The sequence below is a fragment of the Dysidea avara genome, chromosome 3 (genome assembly GCF_963678975.1).
Source record: "Dysidea avara chromosome 3, odDysAvar1.4, whole genome shotgun sequence".
Taxonomy (NCBI): Eukaryota; Metazoa; Porifera; class Demospongiae; order Dictyoceratida; family Dysideidae; genus Dysidea; species Dysidea avara.
In genome coordinates, this window is record NC_089274.1 from 41,278,391 (window position 1) to 41,301,750 (window position 23,360).

The following is a 23,360-nucleotide window of genomic DNA, read 5'->3' on the forward strand; positions in this document are numbered from 1 at the left end:
TCATATACAAGTTCTGTGTTGCTATGTTGCCATGTAGCTGCAGATCTACCATTGATAAGCAACATACACTTATGCATAAAAATGCACACACACTCTGATAGTGGCAAGCAATGAAAAGTAGCATCACAAAATAGAATTCTAATTCTTTTTGTTTGTCTGTTGGCATGAAGCTATTGTTTTTCTTGTCATAAGGCAGATGCCATGATGAGACACACCACACGTATTATTGTAGTAACAGAAAACAATAGATAGACAGCTGCAGTAAAAAGTCTCTGTGAAAAATACTTTTATTATATGGAGAATATACATGCTATCATTGTGATTGCTGATCATACCTGTACACACATCTACTCAAAGTGTACCCACCTTCATGTAGCACTCATATATACACCTCTTTATGTACACATATTACCCAATGTAATCCATACAATACATCCCATACAACACAATATACAATAAAAATTGCACAACACCATCATGAAAGTGCCTAGACGAGTGAACTTGATAAAGCCCATTCATTAACATACAAAGCTGTGCTTGACTACTCTAATAGAACACCGATACCAAATTACTCTAATAGAACAATCATTTATATTGTTAGGATAATCAAGGGTTCAAATAACGTTTGAATGATCAAGGTCCCACTGTATTCATATGCCCTGTATATTTATTTATTACTGCTTTACGGCACAAGTGCTGAAGGTCTGCAGGACACCTGGTCCTACAGCCTGTTTAAAGACTTTAGCTACATAAGGTATGTTTGAAAAGTTGGAGAAAGGAGAAAAAATCCATCTAGGTAGCCTTGAACCTGCAGCCATCCGATTTACACTCAAACGCTTACAGGAGTCTACCAGGTGATCAGGATGCTTTCTCCTTGTTATTTTCATGTAATTATATCCATAGGAATTCTAGAGAGCAACTCATTATCTTTAATTACCCCAAGTAGAACCAAATGGACACTAGTTTATGTATTAATGCTTTACAGCACAAGTGTTGAAGGTCTGTAGGACACCTTGTCCTACAGCCTGCTCAAAGACTTTAGCTACATAAGGTGTGTTTGAAAAGTTGGAGAATATATTTGGCATACATACGCATTTCATATGTACTGTATGCTGTTAAATGCTATTATGATAAACATTTCGAAGTACAGGGTTTAAAGCTGGTGAAATGGGAGGTGGGTGGGCAGATCATGAGCTGTCTTTACTCCAGGCCACTGCTGTGACAGATGGTGGTACTTATATTCTAATAAGTGCACACATACACATGTATGCATTTGATGTAATTGCAATTAGTGACACTGACTCCCTCAACTGATGGATTACTGTTTAACTACAGCCCTACCGACATTAACTTGGTTTAAGGTCTTAAACTTCATTATTTCATAGTATAACCATTTGTAAACAAAATTACAATACCAGTAGTAGTCTCTAATCTACCTATACACTATAAAATTGTACTTCTTTTTAATGCATTAAAGCGGTGCTAATTACCACCCACTGCAACTTGCTATGTCTAAATATCCTCACAGTAGTGTGTCATGTGACCAAGAAATCCAGCTTGTCACACCGTGCATATATTAACAGGAAGAATAAAATACATATGCATATAGAGCTCCATGGTCACCATTTTTGCATTATACATATATAGCTGTCTGCAGGGCAAGGCAGGTCTCACTTCAAATTGAACAAAATCACTCCAGCCATTCCTGGCCAGAGCTTTCATATTTTTCTTGAGATGTCTATGGGGACATAAGTTAGATTCTCCTTCTTTTTGCACACTTCACAAGCAGAAACCCTTTACTCAATCACCTTAAAATTTGGTGCACACAGAGGATGTATAAAGGTGCTCCATAAATCTGATTAAAATCATAGTGTTATGGATGATTATTTACAGTAAAAATAATTAATTTTTTGTCACAGCTACAGGGAAAACTGCTAAGGTAATAACTTAAAGATAACTTAATAACTTTCATACATCAAACTCATTTAATGGCCATGACTTTTTTGAGTTGGTGTGCTTTTAACTGTTGAAAGCCTCAGAGGACTGGTCAGTTTTGTTTTCTTCACTTGGAAGTGATAAAGTGCAAGGAGAGTCCCTATATTGGACCTTTGGATTTCACTCATCTTCTTGCTTTATTTTATACTCCTACTTCTTTTAAGAAGTTTAATTACAACAACAACAATATATAGCTAATCAGAAGGTCAGAAGGTAATTATGACAAGTAGACAAAAGCATCAGGAATGCTTAAGTTGGATCAAAGATATATAAAAGTAATGAAACTAGGGAGGTCACCTACACCTGAAGATATACTAGTGGACATTTAATCCCTAATTCAGTCTATACCCATGACTAAATTATGGATTAAAGTTCCACTAGTATATCTTCAGGTGTAAACAACTTTCCTTTTTTATTACTTATTATTTCTTTGATCCCCAATTGAACTTAAAATTCCTATTTTTTATTTCACTTATTTGTTACTGTTTTGTTACATTATGATGACTGGTGAACCCACTCATACCACATTAGAGGAAAGAATGGTTCCAGGCTAGTTATTTTTGTCTGTACATGCACCACAACCATCAATTACCAAAATAGTAAGTGGCCATTATGCTTTGTTTTATGTTCATTCCATTGCACAGCGTTACAAACAAAGAACACTACAAGTAGGAGACCTCTGCAATCAATGGAGGGAACCCATCATGCAGTGCTCTCTGCAAATTGACACTTTGTGCTGTCAGCAAAGATAAATGGGACACAAAGAGGGCACAGGTAAATCAACGAAGCATGCATTGTATGTACTGCAGCATGCCAAAAGGTACCTGTTGGGCTGAAGTAATGTTGAACAGTGAAAAAATCAAGCCAGTAGCCTTAGCCATTATCAAGTTACGCTTGTCTGAAGGCATCAGTCAGTCAGGTAGTCAGTAGAAAATAATTTTAAAAAATGTAGCAACCAAATGGAACCATTTCAGGTCTTAGCCAGAAAAGCCCAAACCCTAATATTGCACTGTATGATAAGATCCTTGCTGACAAGAAGTAAAAGTTTAGGTTGGATGTAAACATATAGAGATTTTGCCAGCATAATTAAGGACAAAATAGGTAGGAAAAAGTATTGAGCAGAATGTCAGTATGATAAGTATAATTTTGTGTATTGGATATCAAAGGAGTTTCGCTTCCCATTGGTGGAATGCTATGCCATCCATTTCATCCTGTCATCTAGGACCTCCGTTATCAGCAATTCCGTAATGATTGTCATTCTTATTTACTTAATGTATTGTGGTCTGGATTGCACACTACGTAGTTATTTTTTTGCAAGTACTTATCTGGTGATGTGTATTTGTTACTGCTCTCTACTTCCATATTATTATTTTTTTTGTGAATGTTCCAGTTTACAGCCATAACTTACAAACCATGCATCACAATCCTTATAATCAAATCATTATGGTCGGTGTGAAACAAGGAATCAATAATTAAGTTATTTACACAATATTAACCACAAAATGATTATATAGTACATCAAGACACAAAAGCCAGTTTTACAGCTTACCAGTCTAATATGAGCCACAATATTAGGAATTGGCCAGAAATTTTTAAAACTCTCTAATAGAACGCATGTCAAAAGCAAACTTCTAGGTTCTCAAGTATGTTTTAAAAACTTTCTAAAGCTTTATTAAGGCTGAACAATAATCAAGACTCACGGTAGTGAGTCGCGCGGCCAAGGAAAGTAGGGCGCGTGACTACCTTGAGTTATTTACACGAACGACTAACTCTAATAGAACGCACACCTAAAACCTACCTTTAAAACTATTCTTTTGTAAAAAAAACCTCGTGATACAACAAAACCTTTGGTATATTGTTATATAAGTGTATTACTAAGTAAGTATTCCCTGTTATATTTTAGTAACACCACATGAAATTTTGCTGAAAATGTCATATTCTTCTCCTTCTCCTTCTTCTTTGCATACTTGTTAGCACGAGCCACCCATTTTGTTTACTCTTATATCTTAGACTGTAATAGTTCTACAGCCTTGGATTTGTTATCACAAGTTCTTTGGCTAGTTAAGTTTCTTCAGTAAAATCTTGGAACTCCACCTCTCTTACAAGAGCCACCATAAGAGATTTTCTCAAAGTTTGATTCATTCACTCTTGTACTTCGTGGGACAATCTTTGATATGTAGTTAAACATATGGAGTAGTTTCGCTTGATTATGACCTGCCGTTTTTCTGGAAAATGATGAGTTAATTTCCATACATGCGCTCATAGGATAATAACGTCGCCTACGCTAATTACTGATTTATTTTGCAGTCTTTTAGAACCCTATCTTAAATGTAAGACACTGCTAACTACAGTAGTGTTTATTTACAGTCGTGAACTCAGTGAAAATTCGGCCGTAAGCGTCAACGTTAGGTGAACATGATCTGTGTAATAAACTCACTGAAGTTGCTATCGCTCATGCTATTCTTGTAAGCGTTTGTTATTCAGTTGTTAGCTATTTAATAATGGGTCTGAAGTAGCTAACGCAGCCCACAATACAGCTTTGTTTGTGCATTTCAAGGGACAATCCAGTAGACTATAATAAGAAGTTTGGGGCACATTCTCACCTGCTGGGAAATGGCCTTTACTCAGTCTGTTCACTGATGGTTTTAATGGTGCCTAGAAGCCATCTGAGGTTGCAACACTGACAAGTACCTGCCTACTTGTACCAAACTACATTCTAGTGGTGTGCGATATCAGGATTTTCGTTTCGATATGATATCTATACGATAATAGGGTAAATATCGAAATTTCGATTCGATTTTTGTTAATTTTGAATTGTGTGGGTAGTGTAATTGCGTGGGCGGCCGAATTTATAAGTATGCTTCACATTCTTTGGTTTTGCCGCTTCATGTCCCAAGCTGTGATGCAGTACATGTAAAAACTGTTGAAGTTGTTGTGTTATCCAAAGGTGGCTTGTGTAAAACTAACTATTAGCTTTATGCATTAATTTTTTGGTCTTGCTCAGTGACAAAAATGTGTGATATCCTAAAACAAAAACAGCCTTGGGCTGTAAAAACAGGGCGCTGCCAAGCAAAATAGGATCAATCAAACAAGCTTATTCAACATGACTGGTAAGAACAAGGACTGATATCAAGTTGCCACCAAGTGAATGCAGCATTACCCATTCTCTTTGTATCTAGCTATAGCTATTAAGACACAAGGTAGTGTGTCGTGCGGCCGAAGAAGCTGGCGCGCTACACCGTGAGTATATTAACAGGAAGAAAGAAAATGCAATTGTCACACCTATGTAGCTCTGTGATCCCTAATCCAATTGGAACCAAATTTGCTACAGAAGTGTCGACCAGTTAGGGGAGTCTACATACCAAATTTGAAGAAAATCGCTCCAGTCATTTATGAGATACGAGTGAATAAAGTTTCATTTTAATTTCTTCGCTTTTTTTCTTCTTCATCTTCATTTTGCACACGTCACAAAATCCGCCATAAAACATGAATGCGTGCTCAGATCAGGCTGAAATTTGGCACACTTAAAGGACTCATTAAGGCGGATCTCAGTACCAACTTTGGTAGGAATCCGATGAACATTCACGGAGTATGACCAATTATTTGCATAAAATAAGGGTTGAAGGTCTGTCACGCCTACAGGGTAAACCCCTTGGAAGAATGAGTTGTAAATTGATATGTAGATGGAGTAACCATCGTAGGAGTGCCTTTTTGTAATTTGAAAGGAATTGAGATAAAGACCATGGAGATATGACACAAAACCCAACCTGTGTTAAAATTATGCGATCAATTTTTATGAATAAAAAACTATTAGTTTTCACGTCTACCAGGCAAACCGCTTAGAGCAATGAGCTGAAAATCAGTATGTAGCTGGAATAATCATCATAGAAAGTCCTTGCAATAGTACAGAAGAATCGCAGTACAAACCACTGAGTTATGATTCGAAAGGCAACTACATGTAGCAAATGCGAGATTGAGATACTCTAATAGAACAGTTACCCTAATACAGCATTCGGTTACGTTTATAACTTACTCCATTGTAGAATTATATTACATTGCAAGTTATTCTGTAGGGAATTCAGCTACAAACAGTCAATCTGATAGACAATTCAGCTACAGGCAAATCACCTTGTAGAGAATTCAGCTACCCTGTAGAGAGTTCAGCTACAAACAAATCACCCTGTAGAGAGATCAGCTAGAAGAAGTTACCTTGTAGAGAGAGTTCAGCTATAAAGAAAGTACCATGTAGAGAGTTCAGCTGCAAACAAATAACCCTGTACAGAGTTCAGCTACGAACAGATCACCCTGTAGAGAGTTCAGTTAGAAACAAGTCATCCTGTAGAGAGTTCAGTTACAAAGAAACCACCATGTAGAGAGTTCAGCTGCAAACAAATCACCCTGTAGAGAGATCAGCTAGAAGAAGTCACCTTGTAGAGAATTCAGCTACAAAGAAACCATCATGTAGAGAGTTCAGCTGCAAAAAAATCAATCATCCTGTAGAGAATTCAGCTATGAAAAGATCACCCTGAAGAGAGTTTAGCTAGAAGAAGTCACCTTGTAGAGAGAAGAGTTCATCTACAAGCAAATCACCCTGTAGAGAGTTCAGCTACATTTCAAGTCACCCAGTAGAGAGTTCAGCTGCAAACAAGTTATCTGTAGGGAGTAATTGACATGTAATAAATGTATGTATTATATATATATAATTTGTATATTTACTGATAAAATCTGAATTAGTAATTAAAAGGATAGGTTTAAAAAGCCCTAAAGCCAGCCATAGGCCAGCATTGGGGTATACAAATACAAAAAGAAGTGAAATCTAATCCAAAACAGCCAAGCTGTAAAAATAGGAGTGCCGCCCTGAGAAAGGCTATGGTGAAAAATGATGTGAAATCCAAAGTGGCGGCCAAGAAATGGCTGTGATGGTAGGTTATTTTAATAATGACAATTCAGATGAATTTTGTGCCAAGACCAAGCAGCACCAAATTCACCTGAATTGTTGTTATTAAAATTTTTACCATTAACCTACCATCACAGCCATTTCTTGGCTGCCACTTTGGATTTCACATCTTTTTTTACCATAGCCTTTCTGAGGGCCACACTCTTTTTTTACAGCTTGGCTGTTTTGGATTAGATATAATAAAACTAGAGCAAATACATATGCAACTGTTATTAGATTGTCATTTGGCCGCTTTTTTTTTTGTAGTGTGTGATATTAAAAAGCGGCCAAATGACAATTTAATAACAGTTGCATGTGTATTTGCTCTAGTTTTATTATACAGTTATAGCTAGAGACAAAGAGAATGGGTAATGCTGCATTCACTTGGCGGCAACTTAATATCAGTCCTTGTTCTTACCAGTTGTTTAACAGATTGATCATGGTAATTATCCAATCTACTTGGCTGCAACTTGATATCAGTCCTTGTTCTTACCAGTCATGTTGAATAAGCTTGTTTGATTGATCCTACTTTGCTTGGCAGTGCCCTTTTTTTACAGCCCAAGGCTGTTTTTGTTTTAGGTTATACATCAGGAGAGTGGTTTTAAACATTTTTTCGAACTTTCCAAAATAGTCCCAAATCCCCATCTTCTCTTTGTTTCGTGTTTCTACAGTTATTGAGTCAAATAGAGATTTGTGGTTTACATTGTTACCTCCTGTTACTTCTTGTTTATGCATTTATGATTATACAACTAACAATCCCTATTCTTCTTATACAAATTTACATTGTTTTGTTTCCCCAGTATAGTATTATTTACAAGTATAAGAAAAAAATTAGGAATTTTAAATTAGAGTAGGGACAGTGTATAGTGTTGCAATAAAAAGTGTTGTAACATGCTGGATAGGAGTAGTACGTAATGTCCAAATACTGTAAAACAATAAGAAGTGAATAAATGCACTGAATATCCCTACTGTGCTACACTAAATGCACAGTAGGGATATTCACTTCTTATTGTTTTACAGTATTTGGACATTACGTACTACTCTGATCCAACTTGTTTCAGCACTTTTTATTGCAGCACTGTACACTGTAATTTAAATTTTCTAATTTTTCTTAAACTTGTTTGTAAACTTTTTTTGCAAGCTCATGACCACTAAATAGCCTGCTTTTCACAAAACCAGTCACGATATTATGGTTAATCACAGCACTATTATACTAGATTATGACTCATACAATAACAACTGGTTAGTGGGCATTGACTCTACATAAGTCTGCAGACAGACGTAGATTCGTGATAAATGGGCGTAGCTACCATATGCCTACAGACAGTTATTTACATAAGTGAGTGTGGCTCATGAAAGAAACAAGCTATGCCATGATGTGTTACTACACGTCCATATCATTACACTAATTAATTTAGCATGTGATCCAATCCGGGTCAGACCCAGATAACCTGTAAAGCGGGTCCTAATGACCCGACTCAGTTTTAACGCTGTTACTATATTTATGTTTATTGACTTACATATGGCTAGTTCACCGCGAGTTGCTCTCACTGATCGATATCAACTACCAACTTCGTAAACCGCCACGTGTGTTCAAATAGTTTGGTGCAATGCTAAACTAACTACATGTATTCGAATAGTTTGATATACCTGTAGATGGAAGCCCTAGTGTAGTCTATTAACACTATCAATGGTAGAACCTTGACTGATGGCCGTGGTAAAGAAGATAAAAGGTAAGACAATAGTGCAAGCATTGTATGTTTATCAATATACCAAAGGTTTTTTCTTCATCGAATTAGAAACGTTTCTTTGAAAAAATTAAGGCTGTAGCTGTAGCCAGTTTTCCACTATGCTTGACTGAATGTGTCAGGTAGGCAGGAATTAGAAAATTCCGTTGAATAAATTTTTCTATAGCAACTTGACAGAAATGTTTCGGGTTGATCTGAAGACACTTTTGGGCTCAATTTTACCCAACCAATACTGTCATGTCATTGTGAGGAAAAATTGAGGCAAGTTTGTGGGTTATATTATATCACTGGCCACGCCCACACCTTCGATGTCCCTACTATACAGCACTATTGTACTGTATGATAATAGTGCAGTAAACATCTCAAACTTATGTAATTGTAGGATGATTATGTACAGCTAGTACTAAAATATAAGGGTTGGGCAATATTGAAAAAGTGCACCATGATATATCGTGAATGTATTTATCACGACATTCAATATTATCCCAAGTAGAAGGAAAAAATAGGAAATTTAAGCTGGATTAGGGGTCAAAGGACAAAAAAGCAGGGAAACAAGGGAACAGCTAAAAAGTTGTGAAACAAGGAAGGTTGCCAATACCTGTAGATATACTAGTGGACATCTAATCCCTACTCTTCAGTCTATAACCAGGGATTACATGTCCTAGTATATCTGCAGGTATAGGCAACCTCCCTTGTTTCACAACTTTTTAGCTGTTCCCTTGTTTCCTGCTTAAATTTCCTAATTTTTCCTTCTACTTGTTTGTTTACCTTTTAATAACACAATTATGACTACTGAATCCACATGTACCACATTAAAAGAAAGAATAGCGCCAGGCATTCCATAAAATATTTTTGCGTCTGAACGTGCACCCCAATAATCAATTACGCACTGAAAAGTGAGGTGGCCATTACGCTTCGTTTGTAGCTATGCTCCACTCGTTACACAGCATTACAAACGAAGAACAGTGCAAGAAACTTCTCTGCAATGAATCCATTTGCTACAGAAAATGCAGGCGAAAAGCATGACACAGCCAGAGAGAAGCCATATCATGCTATCCCAAATCAACACCTTGCATTGTCAATGAAAAGAACTGGAACACAAAGGAGGACAAAGGTAAGTCCATGATATGTGCATTGTACGTACTGCAGTTGGTGAAAAGGCACGTCTCGGGATGAAACGACGTCGAATAGTGAAAAAATCAAGCCTGTAGCTTTATCCACTGTCAAGTTATGCTTGGCTGAAGGCATCAGTTAGTTAGTTAGTTAGTCAGTAGAAAATTCAGTTAAATAGGAAAATTTTAAAATTCCATAGAAACTTGTTGGAAGGGTTTGGGGTGACTCTGAAGGCATTTTTGGGCTTGGCTATGCCTAACCAATACTGCCAAGCTGTTATGAAGGAAATTTGAGGCTGGTTTTAGGGTGATAGTTTTGGGCAAGAAAGCCCAAAACTGCATGATCCCTAATATACAGTACTACTGTACCGTATGATAATATTACATGAACTATGTAATATTAATAAGTACAAGTTTTTCTCTTTACTTGTATTGTTGAATCCATCCCAAAAACAATCCTTAAGCTATGCAAATTACATACAACATGTAATTTGCTGCATTTGTAAGACACAGGGGCATGTGGAGGGGCAGGGGCGGATCCAGGGGGGGGGGGGCTTTAGGGGCTGAAGCCCCCCCCCCCTTCATATTTAGGCTTTACTTGATCAATATGCTGAGTATTATAATGAAATTTTGTCTTAGCATAATTATATGATCAGTAATAATACAAATACTCATAAAACCACCTTATAAACATCTTTCCAAGGTATTAAGGTATTATCAGTGGATTTATGCTAAAGTTTATGCAACAAGGACCTGGGTCAGCATTGGAGGTGTACAAGATCAAGATACTCTAATAGAGCAGTCAGCTAACTACTCCAATAGAACATTCACTGGAAACATGTAGTTGGTTCTGTTATGGAATTTTTCCACTGCACCTATACATACAATGAAGTGCATTGGTCTGTTTAAAGGGCTTCATTCATCTACTTGTGTAGTTAATATGTATGGCAATACTTAATTCAGGTACACAATTTCCATTGAAAATGCTCTCAGATTCAATCTTGTATTGTTCAAATTTCAAAATTTTTCACTTTCAACATTATTATTCTAACATGCACCTATTCAGTGTTGTGCAATTGTGAGAGGGGTGCAGCATGTACTTGGTTGTCTGTGCCTACTCAAACTTTTCCATTAGCAAAATGCTTCAGAGAGCCATACCTATAACCTAAAGGCAGTATATAAAATATCTACAGGCAGAAAATATTATGAATTTTATATAGGAAATATCTCCAAATTGCAGTACTTTAGCATCTATTTTTCAAAATTTTCCTGGGGGGGCATGTCCCCAGACCCCCCTAGTTCCAGCATGTAAAGTGTACTTTGCACACCTCTACCCAAGCGATTAGTACCTTGAGTTAGCCCCCCCCTTTATAAATCCTAGATCCGCCCCTGAGGGGGGTTTCCAGGGGTTTCAGGAAACCCCTTTGGATTTTACACAGTACTTGAAACATTAAGAAATTGAAACTTCAGGTTTCCAGAATCTGGAATCTATCATGGAACAGGACACATTTTAACTTTTATCTTTGTTAAATAATAGTTTCTCACATGATAGCAACACTTATAGCATTGTTCTGAATTATGAATTTGGTGGAAAGATTGAGATACTCTATAGTATGTTCACGTTGAGCTAACCCTGAAAAACAGCTAAAAATTAAAAGTGGATTTTTCTCAACAGAGTTAACATTTCAGCAAACCAGATGATTATTGGTAACAGCAAAGGTGTCAACAACAGACACGTACAGTTTGGCTCCATTACATATTCAGGAAAGGGCCGTAATGGACACTGTACTTATATGGCTTCCCCATAGGAAATGTATTGTGAACATCTTAATTGGTCTTAAAAATTATGTCAACCATTTGAACAAAAAGATTTTGAAATATTTTTAGCGGGTCAAGCAGTACTACAAATGAGCCAAATTTCAAGATCATGTGTAATTGCACCCATGAGTTATTAAATGTTTTTGAGGATTCAGCTCAACGTGAACATACTATAATAAAATAAATAGTCAGGCAATTTAAACTACTCTAAACCCCTTTTCAAAATTCTTGTGTATGCACCTGAGACAGCTACATTAATGGTATTTCATTTTGTAAGCAATATATCACAGTGTATTCATGAACTCGATATATCACAATGTGTAAAAATATCCTCGATACAGTTATCATCTCATGCTTTTATCATGATAGCTCACAGAAGTTGCAGAGCACCAATGAACCGATGCTACAGATGTTAATAAGGCAGTTGTAGTGGGATTTTTAGTGTTAGCATCCTGCCATGAGAAAGCCTTCCTTCTTATCCTTCCATTTCAGCATGTATAACAACCAATTAAGGTGTAACTTAGGGTTGGGAAATATGTAATAGTTGTAACACAGGCATGAGGGCTTTGCCTGATATGTTTGCCTGACTGCCTGAGGGCTGCAGGCCCAAGGGCAGAGAGCATACTTACCAGGCAAAGCCTGAATTCCCCATGTTACAGCTAATATGTAACACTTATCAGGCTGATAGCCTGTACAAGGCAATCAATCACCCAAGCCAATACGAGTGCAGCCACTGGATGTATTATATATGCATACCTAAAATTTTTGATTATGGGTCAACAGCTAGTACGTTCTGGTTACGTTTGGTTACGATGAATGGACATATCCTAGACATATCACAGAGAATTTCAGTTATGCGAGTTTAATGCTTTAATCAGTGCTATTGAATCATTTATGAAAAATTATGAACTTCACTAAAGGCCTAGATAACTTCACTAAAGGCCTAGATAGGTAAGCTTGCTTGTAGAGTGGTTCTCCGTGCAGAGTGGTAGCTTCATGATGGGGGCATGTCTGCATTCAAAAATGTGTGGAAACAATTGGTGAATAAGCTATAGCACTAGTTCTCACCTTAGCCCAATGTTTTTCAATTCATAGAATGGCGAGGATAACAAAATGCTCTCTGTCTGAGTGGTTTTCATGGCAAAATCCAAGTCGTACATCCTAATCACATGAGTATTAATCGATCCCCACAATTGATTTTGGCCTCAACGTCTATATAATCACTGCCCAGTTGTAGCCCGGTCTACATACAAAATGTAGCTCGGGCAGCTCCTTTGATCTGAGGTGTGAAGGTGTTACATAACGATATATTATATGTATGTATCATTGGATACAGGTACATAATGGATGCTGTTAACAAGATGCTCTGTAAACTTTTTAATATTTGCAAGAACACCCTAGATGATACTGCTGTCCTCTTTGTTACCATTGAGCTTTACCTTTGTGCTTTGAGTGGATACTTCAAGTTTTCTCAAGTAGTCTCAAGAGATGTTCAGGAAACTATTACTGATGTCCAGATTCTGGTCATGAAATGGATACAAAAGCCTACACTTTTCTTTGGAGAATGCTTTGGTGGTAAGAATGGAGAAAATGCAAAGAATGAAATTCAGGTTTGTGAATTACACAATGTGTAGGGCGTGAGGTAATTGCTCTGGTTTGTGCAAAAATAGAATGACTGTTCTGTTAGAGTCAATATACGTGAGGCTAAGCAGACCCACTGGCTAGTTGTGGGACATGCTTATGCACAAAAACAGTTGATAAGAAAGGATGTGGTAATTATTTTGGCAGCTGAGAATTGGCTGCAACGTCTATATTTATTGACTTTTTTACAAAGCTGCAGCCATTTTTTGACTACCACATTTAATCCACTAGTGCAATAAAAATGTTAATCTAAGAATGAAACAGGGACCAAGCAATAAACAGTAGTGAAACAAGAGATGATGGTAGTTATGAGTGCATTGTAGTAATGTGGGAAAATCCCTAAATTGGCATGTTTTCACTATCTTTTCAATGCCAAAGAAGAGATTTCCCACATTTCTACAATTCCAAGTAAGAGATTATCCCTCATAGCTACCATAATCTCTTTTTCACATTTTCTGCCACTGTAACCTACTTCATTTTCTTAAATTAATTTTTTATTGGACCAGTTATTAACTTTTTTGTTAGAGTATAGCTATAAAATATGTGTGGTTGTGACTGCTGTTTTAGAGTATCTCAATCTCGCTACTCATCTACGTAGTAGATTAAGCCTGGGTGCTTAGTGCAATACCTTTCTTTTCTAGACTGTTGAGTGGTGTGGCCTCAGCAATGATTATTAGAGGTGTAGTGGCATGTTCAGACCATTTAAGGGGTATCGTTTTATAAGCCCAGCTTAGCTATGGCTTCCTTGCATGAAGAAGATGGCCATTAATAAGGAATGGCAAAGCACAGAAAGCAAACATTCATCAGAATCACAGAAGGCACATCCCACCAGTGAGTTTGTTGCTGTGGCAGAAAATGTTGGTCATATGTTGCTCTAGCCTTCTGACTGCAATGAGGCAGGCAGGCAGACCAAAATATAGGTTTTGACAATTTTTTTATTTTGAAATTCTATATCCAGCTGTGAGTGTTTTGTTGTTTTTAATGCTCAGCCTGTATTTGATGTTGAATGGAGTAAGACTATTCTGTAAAAAAGTGATTTTCATTGCGTATGATATTTCTGTGATGAGTTTTAGGTGCGGCATTTTTAGCAGTGCCTGTCACTTTACGGGGACCCTACTAAACTGTACTTCTGTACTGTTTAATTTTCACATCTGCAACGTTGTAAAGGTTTCATCTTTTCAAAACTCAATAAATCCATGATTTACCCTCCAGTACACTCATGTACTATGTGTGTTGAGTTTTGACTAAGAAATTTTGAAGCGCTAGTCAAGCAGTTTAGATCTGCAATGCACAAAATGCTGCTTATTTTCATGAAGTTCTGATATCTCTTCTATTAATTATTAAAAAGTTTGAAACTATGCTGCTCTCACAACACACTATGTATATCTTTATATATAATTATGGTAATATCACTGATTAAGATTATGCTGGCTTGAAACAAAATTTGTAACTATTCTATCATGCTACTAAAAATATGTCAATGCACCTTTAATACTTATGTTCACCACTGTACTACTGAGTACTACTACTGCCATATTTAGACTATTTCTCTCATATACTGTAACAAAATACAATCACCGACTGCTCTATTAGAGTGTTTCAGTAAACCGTTGCATTGAAAACAACAAGTAGAATAAATTGGATTAGGGATCAAAGAAAAAAGTAGTGAAACAAGGTTGGAATAGCTAAAAAGGGTGAAACAAGGGTGGTTGCTTATACCTGTAGAATCATCATATCCGTATATTTCAGTCCATAATAGTGCTGAAAAGAATTATTCGGTTATTCGACTATTTGGTCGATCATTATGACATTATTTGATTCAATAACACACTATTCAAATATTCATTTGCACTATAGTAAGCTGTGATCAGATGGATGAAGCCAACCTAGAAGCTTGAGACTGAAAAAAATATCCATTATAGAAGAGATAGAAATAGCTCTCATGCTTCACCTTACTTCCCAACAAAGATTTTGGTGCCTATTAATGCTTGAAGAATAATCGAATAATCAGTCATTTGTTCCCAACTATTCAAATAGTAAAAATGCTATTCGTTTCAGCGCTAGTCTATAACCTAATCTAGTTTGAAATAAATTTATCTAACCAAATGGATTTGGTCACAATGTGCTGAAATTGGTTGGAAAATTAAGTCAATCTCCAACTATTACTTGTATCACTGATATATCAAACAGTATGGTAGTGCTGTTTAGTAGGGTTCTCCCCTAAAATGAATGGCACCTGTCAAAAAATGCTGCCATTACAAACCACCCTAATATATGTATGAAAATCACTTGTGTGAAATAGTCTTGCATCATCTATCACAGCCACAAATGTATGTCACAGCTATGCTATATAACAAAATATAACAAACTAGTGCAATTAAGTTTAAAATGAACCAGTGATAAAAAGTAGTGAAACAAGATATTTGAGCTATCCAATGGCAATAATAGAGATTTTCCCTCTAAACTGTGTTGTAATAGCTACCTTCATCTACTTTTATCACCGGAACATGTTCAATTGTGGGGTAACTTAATTCTTACAGCCTACAACTACATATTGATTAAAAGTCTGTTGACCGGGCTACTTGGAGAAGGTTAATTGAACACTGCAACTACATTGGCTTACTCGTTATGAATCGATGAACAGCAGTGAGTCATGATCACGTCTCTGTGTTTCAAAATTCTTGCCACGTGTTTAATTTTGATTGTGGGTTTACTGCATTTCAAATAAATAAAAGAAAAAGAAAGTCTTAAAGCTCAAACTGTGGGCAGAGAAGCAAACTCTGCCCAATCCTGTGTTGAATGAAAGGTTTACTTATGTGAGTCATATATGGCCTGATACAAAATTTAACAGTGAATCGAATGGAAGTTGTTGCAAAGTGATAGGAGTAACCACCATCGAGTTATCAACCATTTTATAAAGGTATGTAAAGGTTTTTGCGTGTTTCCTTACTGAAAGTTATTTTGTGTTAGGGTAAAATCCTTGGTATCATTTTAATCCTTGTTGCATCACAAGTAAAATGACGTAAATTGCATAGCCATAGGATGGGAGCTTCAAAAGTTACAGCGCTTTGTGCAAGGCATGCATATTTATTAAGTTTAAATCCAGTTTTTTCTGGTTTAAGGGTTGATTGCATCTGTTGACCTTGTACATTAGGAAGTTTGTCAAACAAATTTTGCGTTGCATGGTTACCGTTTCATGTGTACCCTTTAAACTTTTCTTATGTACATAGCTCTGGGATGGGTTTCTTAAGTTGGCTGATTCTGATCACATCTCGAGTTGTATTCAACAAGAGTGGAAATTGCAGATACAACATCTTATAAAGGAACGTGTTTATCATGATCACGTAAGTTGAATGTAGCAAGTACCTGTATTACATTCTTTATTTTCATGCTCTCAATTTCTTTTCCCATAGATGAAAGTACCGGATAAAATCAAGCTTGCTATGGAAGTTTGTGATTATGCAAACAACTACAAATTAGATTCTATTATTTGTGATATCAGTTTTAAAGCTGTTGCAAATGTCATGGAAAATGTAAGCATTGCTAAGTGCAGTACTTCTTAACCCAGTCAAGTTGTGAAAAGGGTATCAGACATATGCGTGTGTCAAGCACTTAAGCACTTGTGCTTATAAGTACTTTAAGCATTCGCTGACAAGTGTTTGCAATTGTGCAGCATTTATGCTTGTGCTAGTACTAAAATATTTCATAAAAAATGTGCGCATAAGCACTTTAAAGTACAAAAGCTGCCAATGTTTTAACAGTCAAAAAGTGTTAGTACACAAAGTAGTAGTAGTAAGTGTTCTAGGAATTCCCACATCCTGTAGAATGATTATTAATATTGCAGGGAGGCTGTAGAGGTGCAACATCTTATGGAGTAATTTTTGTTCATTGTAACAATAAATACTTGAGACGCTAGGTTATTATGCTGATGTAAATTGCTCCCTAATTGCAAGCAAGAGTATATAATGTGGGAGGTCAGGCTGGCAGGTAGACAGACCCAAAAAAATGTTTTGGGTGATACTTTTAAAATTCAATATTAGGGCTTATACAGAGCTTATACGGCTTATACAGACAAACTTTTAAGTGAGGGAGCTAAGCAGGGTGGTGACTGGTTGGTACAATTTGTACAATGTATAAAGCTTTCTCAGTATGCAAAACACGTACTTTCTAGGGGGTCTGGGGCATGCTCCCACAGGAAAACTTAGCAATTTGAAATCGAATTTTGTAATAATTTTAGCTAAACTTTGTTTTATTTAGTACAAGACTGCTCTATTAGAGTATATCAGTCTTTAAAATGGAGGGGATAATCCCCTTCTAAAATAAGGGTGGGGTTCTAGCCCCCATAACCCCTCTGTTGCTATGCCTGTAGGTTTATATATATATATATGTATATATATGGATATGGTTTTTTATATAGGTTTAATCCTATATTCGATTTTAAAGATACCCTAAGACTCTTCCATAATGGTACTTTTTACCCCTTGAGATGTTTCTAGGGTGATTTTATAGGCAGAATTTTGGTGGGCAGCATTCATTATTGGGGTAATCCCTACTTGAACAGTATTACCATACTGTTGAATACTTTACTTATCTTTCACCATTATAATGTATTTGGTGTGCAGGATGCTGAAATAGAAGAAACAAGAAAGACATTGGCTACGCAGAAAAAGGAACCTCTTGGTGCCATGCTTAGCACTTTGCTGATGAAGTACTATGCAAAGAAGGATGATGAATTGTCGACAACACTCAGCTTCTGTTTGTGGCCTCAATATCTTCGGCATTATTGTAAGCATAGTTTTAAGTGTAATGCATAGTATATTATTAATGCTGATTTAAAATACTTTTACAGAAAATATCATAGACCCAGATAACATAATCTAAAGACCAACATGTGTGTATGTGTGCATGTGTGTGTGCATGTGTGCGTGCGTGCGTGCGTGCGTGCGTGCGTGCGTGCGTGCGTGCATGCATATGTGTGTGTGTGTGTGTGCATGCATGCATGCGTGCATATGTGTGTGTGTAAGTGTGTGTGTGTGTGTGTGTGTGTGTGTGTGTGTGTGTGTGCGTACATATGGCTAAAATGGCAGACACAAGGTACCCAAAGAAGCTGTTGTTAGTTTGGCTCCCTCAAAAGCATCCTACACATGGTGCTTAGCTTTGATGGAGGGACAAAGTCTGCCAAGATTCAAAGAAGTATGTATAAGAGATCATGCCAGATGGCATTCACTTTGTAATGAGGGACTTGACCTGCATGTGATGACATCACCTTTAAACAAACCTTATATATGCACCAACTGCCATCGCTCTTTTAGAAGACTACAGGATATTGCAATGTATAAGTGTGTGTGTGTGTGTGTGCGTGTGTGTGTGTGTGTGTGTGTGTGTGTGTGTGTGTGTGTGTGTGTGTGTGTGTGTGTGTGTGTGTGTGTGTGTGTGTGTGTGTGTGTGTGTGTGAGGCAGCATAGCCAAATGGTTAGGGCATTGGCCTGGTGATTGAAAGGTCCCAGGTTTGATTCCCAGTTATGCCACTTTGGTGTTGTTTCCTTGAACAAGAAACTTTACTCACATTTTCCAGCTGTAAAATGGGGACCTAGTGGCCTGGTATCAACTAGGGAAGTAGCCCACCCAACTGTAACATCAGTGGGTACCTGGTGTAAACTGGGGAAGCAAATTCCCAACTGTCCTTGTCTTGCTTAGTGGTGTTGAGGTCATTGTGGAACTTTGGGTTCTGCGATCTCTCTCCATGAGACCTGGATAACCTTCCTGTGGGTTACTAGTCCTAGACTCGAGTGCCTGAGTGGTGCACAGGCAACCAGTGCTGGCTCACTGGGTGGCAATAGTAGTGTTTCGCACGGTTGCCAGAGGCTTTGCTTTGTGTGTGTGTGTGTGTGTGTGTGTGTGTGTGTGTGTGTGTGTGTGTGTGTGTGTGTGTGTGTGTGTGTGTGTGTGTGTGTGTGTGTGTGTGTGTGTGTGTGTGTGTGTGTGTGTGTGTGTGTGTGGGTGTGATAAGGAAGCAAAAAGTAATATGAATAAACCTCAGGTAAAGGAAACCTTACCTGTCATTCTCCTTTTTCACTTGAATAACGAAGTGATCATGATGTAGTGGGATCTTGATTATCTGAATGTTGGTTATCTAAACCCTCGATTATCCGAACGATATAAGTGCTTGCTCTATTACAGTATTTCATTAGGTGAACGTTCTATTAGAGTAAGAGTTTGTTCTATTAGAGTAGTTAAATGGAATTCTATATAAATAAATAGGCTTCATTTATTTAAACAAAAATCACTATCTGAACACTTTTATGATTGAAATGGCACACAGGTATTTGGATAATGGATCAAGCAACAGTGATATGTTTATACATATAGTTCATAAAATGCAACCTTAGTTATCCAACCCCTGGGTACCAACTACAGTTCAGATAAATGAAAGGTCCATAACTTTGAAATTTTGTGTAAAATCATCATAATTTGTGAAAAATGAATGTTTTATAAATTCTAACTACTCTAGTAAAAGACTCACTACTCTAATAGAGGAATCAGTTTAGGCATCCAGTTGAAAGTTTGGATAACTTAAGTTTGAGATTACACTGTGTTTACTTGTAGTTTGTGCTAACTATTTCTTATTTAGTACGTATCATACAGTACTATCATACTGTATAGTAGGGACCACAAAGGAGTGGGCATGGCCCATGAAAAAAAATCACCCAAAACCAGCCTCACTTTTTCCCTGGCGACGATGAGGCAGTACTGGTTAAGCCCAAACAAGCTTTCAGATCGACTTGAAATGCTTTCAACAAGTTTCTATGGAAAAATATTATTAAATAAAATTTTCTAATGACTGACTGAGTAACTGACTGAGTAACTGACTGACTGATGTCTTCAGACAAGCATAGCTCGATAACGGCTAAGGCTACGGACTTTATTTTTTCACTGTTTGACATTGCTTCTGCCCAAAAGGTGCCTTTTGGCATACCGCAGTATGTGCAATGCATTTTTCATGGGCTTACCAGTGTCCTCCTTTGTGTCCCATTTGTCTTTGCTGACAGCGAAAAGTGTTGATTTGGCGGTAGCACATGATGGCTTCCCTTCGTAATGGAAATCGTCTGCTACTTTGATTCCAGAAGTGCTTTTTGAACAGTTCTTGATTCGTAATGCTCTGATGTATTCCTACTGTGCATGGTATCTCGAGCACAGTAGGGATATAACAGTTCTTATTGTTTTACTGTGATTTAGCATCATACATTACTCCAGTACTTTAGTACTGAAATCTTTAGTACTTAAAGTAGTGAGCTTGTTTCATTAATATAGGAGGTAGTTACTTCCAGGAATATAAATATTTTTGAAACACAAGTTCTATGCATAACTACCTCACAACATATACATTTTTCCTCTTTTGTGAGGTTGTACATTAAACTAAAAGTAACCTATCTACAAACCAAACTTCAACTTAACTTCAATGTGGTTTACCCTGTATGTGTGATAAAATCAGTCTTTTAAAACTTTGAGTATGGGTGGTAATATGTAACTCCATGACCACATGTTGAATTCAACGCCTCAAATTATGTAAAACTTGTTTATGAGATGTGTGATAAATTCAAAGGAAATACATTTTTGGAAGCATTCAATAATTATAATGAAGAATAAAAAAAAATTTAACTAAATTTTGAGGATTCATATTTCTGAAAGTCCTGGGGGAGGGTCTGATATGACAACGTAGGTCCTGGGAAGACTGCTGAATCAAAATATCAAAATATCAAAATTCCATTGATAAATTTTACTTAAGATATTTCACTGACACTTCTTTAGTACAGTATGTATTTTCCTGTTTTCCTGTAGTGACTCATGATGGGCTAGCTAATGAATACAGTAATGATGTTATTTTGAAGTGCAGAAGAGCATGCGTAAGTATCCAGGATGTTTCTAGAAGATTAGAGGAAGGAAAAGTTGCTATTCATGAGCTCAAAAGTCTTACTTCACACCAAGAAACCGTCATAAATTTATTTCCACAAGTTGTGTGTGGAAACCAAATGAATGCAGAAAGTATCAAAACACTTATTTACAAAAGAAATTCTGAAGTTGATAGTTTTAAAAAATACTGTTCAGCAGTGAGGCTGTTATTGCAGTACTGTGAAGATATTGCAGGAGGTAAGTACTTATAGTCTGTTATCCAACAATGTATGTGTATTGGTTGGGTATAATAAAGCCCAAATGTACATTCAGTGTAATCTGAAATGCTTCTACATTTGTGCCATGTGTAGAAATCTTTCTAGAGGTTTCCTACAAACTTTCTTAATATAAATCTACAAGTGTAGAAACCATTTCATACAAGCAGAAAATCCTTCTTAACACTTTATCCCAAAATTTTGCAGGTTATTTGCTGCTTTTGAAATTCAACACTTAATCAATTTTACCAGCTTCCTTAATAGCTTGTTCCAAGCTAGTGGGTTTATCACATGGTATTGGCCCAGTCAGGAATCTCTGGTGCGATTAGCTTGACTAAATAACAACTTCAAATCACCAACAGCAGCATACACAGTTTCATCATGCATATTCATGTGATGAACTTCTAACCAACTACCAATGGATTACAGATTAAACCCTCCTAGATCATCAGTACTTTTTTCCCTCTGGCTTTAATTGCCTCATTTAAATCTATGCAATGCATATATCTGTGATTATATACTATACTCTCCCGTGTGGGATATTTCAATCGTCAAACTTGTAGATAGGTGGTTTCATTGGCACTTTAACTTGCATGATGTTCTCAGCTGGATAGACAGATTACCATGTCTTAATCATAATAATTTTATCAGTATTCCATATGCTAATTGCATTATATTGTATATAAAAAATGTGCTCTAAACAGGCAATACAAATGTTTTATGTGCTTCTCACCTAGTGAATTCTTTTGTTGTGTGTTGAGCTGTACACATGCTTTGCATTCTAATAGGAGAGCATGTTGATAGGTTGAAAGATGGTCTAAAAACCATTGATTCAGAGGAGTACTTGGAACTAAAAATAGTTCAGTTGTGTGAAGTTGTTAATGGGATAGAAGTTCATCGTATATTGTGTGTAAATGAACAGGAGGTCATGGATATGCTGCATCCATTTTCATTCATAATGGAAGAAAGCAAAAGTGTTATATCTTCTACCATATGGAATCACCATATCACCAGTAAAACAGTTAAAGATGTTAAACTATCTTTATGCGATATTGCCACAAAACTCTGGGCCCCATGTCTCAAGGAAATCCAAGGAATCATCGAGAAATTTCATGACAGATCAGTTACTTTACAGGAACTTGATTATTATTTGAAAGAGATTTCACTTGAAAATTTAGAGAGTGAAGTTCTTGCATTGGTTGAAGGCTGTAATAAGTGCTTTAATTTAACAGCACCAACGACTTGGGTTTTTCAGTTTGTGATGTCTGTGGACAAATATAGGGTTGTGTGTCAGGCAGAATGTGCAGCTGAGCTTGTATTAAATGTAAAGGAAGCATTGATGTTAACAGGTGACTTCAAGAAATTAGAGAACTTTCAGGAGAAGGTACATATATATGCATAGTACTGTGCTTAGTCTGTAAAACTTGCCTTGAAGATTTCATCCATTTGTGCTATATACATCCTTGAAGAATGCATTATGTGCTCAATGTTGTGCTGCATAAAATCATCGTCATATTTAACACAAGAATTAAATTTGCACCAGCCATTTACAAGATATCGACATTCAAAATTTCAGGTTTTTTCTTCGTAAGCCGTAGGGAGTCTACGGGAGACAATTTCTTTTCATACACTTTGCAAAAATTGTTACAAAATGTAAATGTGTACTTTGATTGCTGTGAACTTTGGTGCAAATTAAGAGTATATAAAGGTGAACTAATGTTCTAAGTTTGCTATGAATCTGATGAATATCCACGGAGTTATGAAAATTTTTTTACATAAAAAAAGATCAAACTTTACTCACAGCTACAGGGTATGGGAATAACTTGAAAATTGGTGTGTACATAGGCTGATCATCATAGGAGTACCTTTTGATGGTTTGAAAAACAATGGAAGTACAGCTACAGAATTATAAAGTAAACAAGTGTAAAATCAAGGGATCAAGAGA

At 36.7% G+C, this 23,360-nt stretch overlaps 1 protein-coding gene across 2 annotated transcripts in view; it reads left to right on the top strand.

Annotated features, from left to right (window-relative positions):
• Nucleotides 1–23,360, top strand: part of LOC136251028 (E3 ubiquitin-protein ligase rnf213-alpha-like) — a 175,978-nt gene that overhangs the window by 51,927 nt on the left and 100,691 nt on the right. For both annotated transcript variants that reach the window (XM_066043410.1, XM_066043409.1), the window contains exons 10-15: nt 12,946–13,219; nt 16,481–16,594; nt 16,664–16,783; nt 17,873–18,035; nt 21,090–21,398; nt 22,204–22,799. In XM_066043410.1, coding sequence (XP_065899482.1) covers nt 12,946–13,219; nt 16,481–16,594; nt 16,664–16,783; nt 17,873–18,035; nt 21,090–21,398; nt 22,204–22,799 — 1,576 coding nt within the window. The remainder of the gene's footprint in view (nt 1–12,945; nt 13,220–16,480; nt 16,595–16,663; nt 16,784–17,872; nt 18,036–21,089; nt 21,399–22,203; nt 22,800–23,360) is intronic.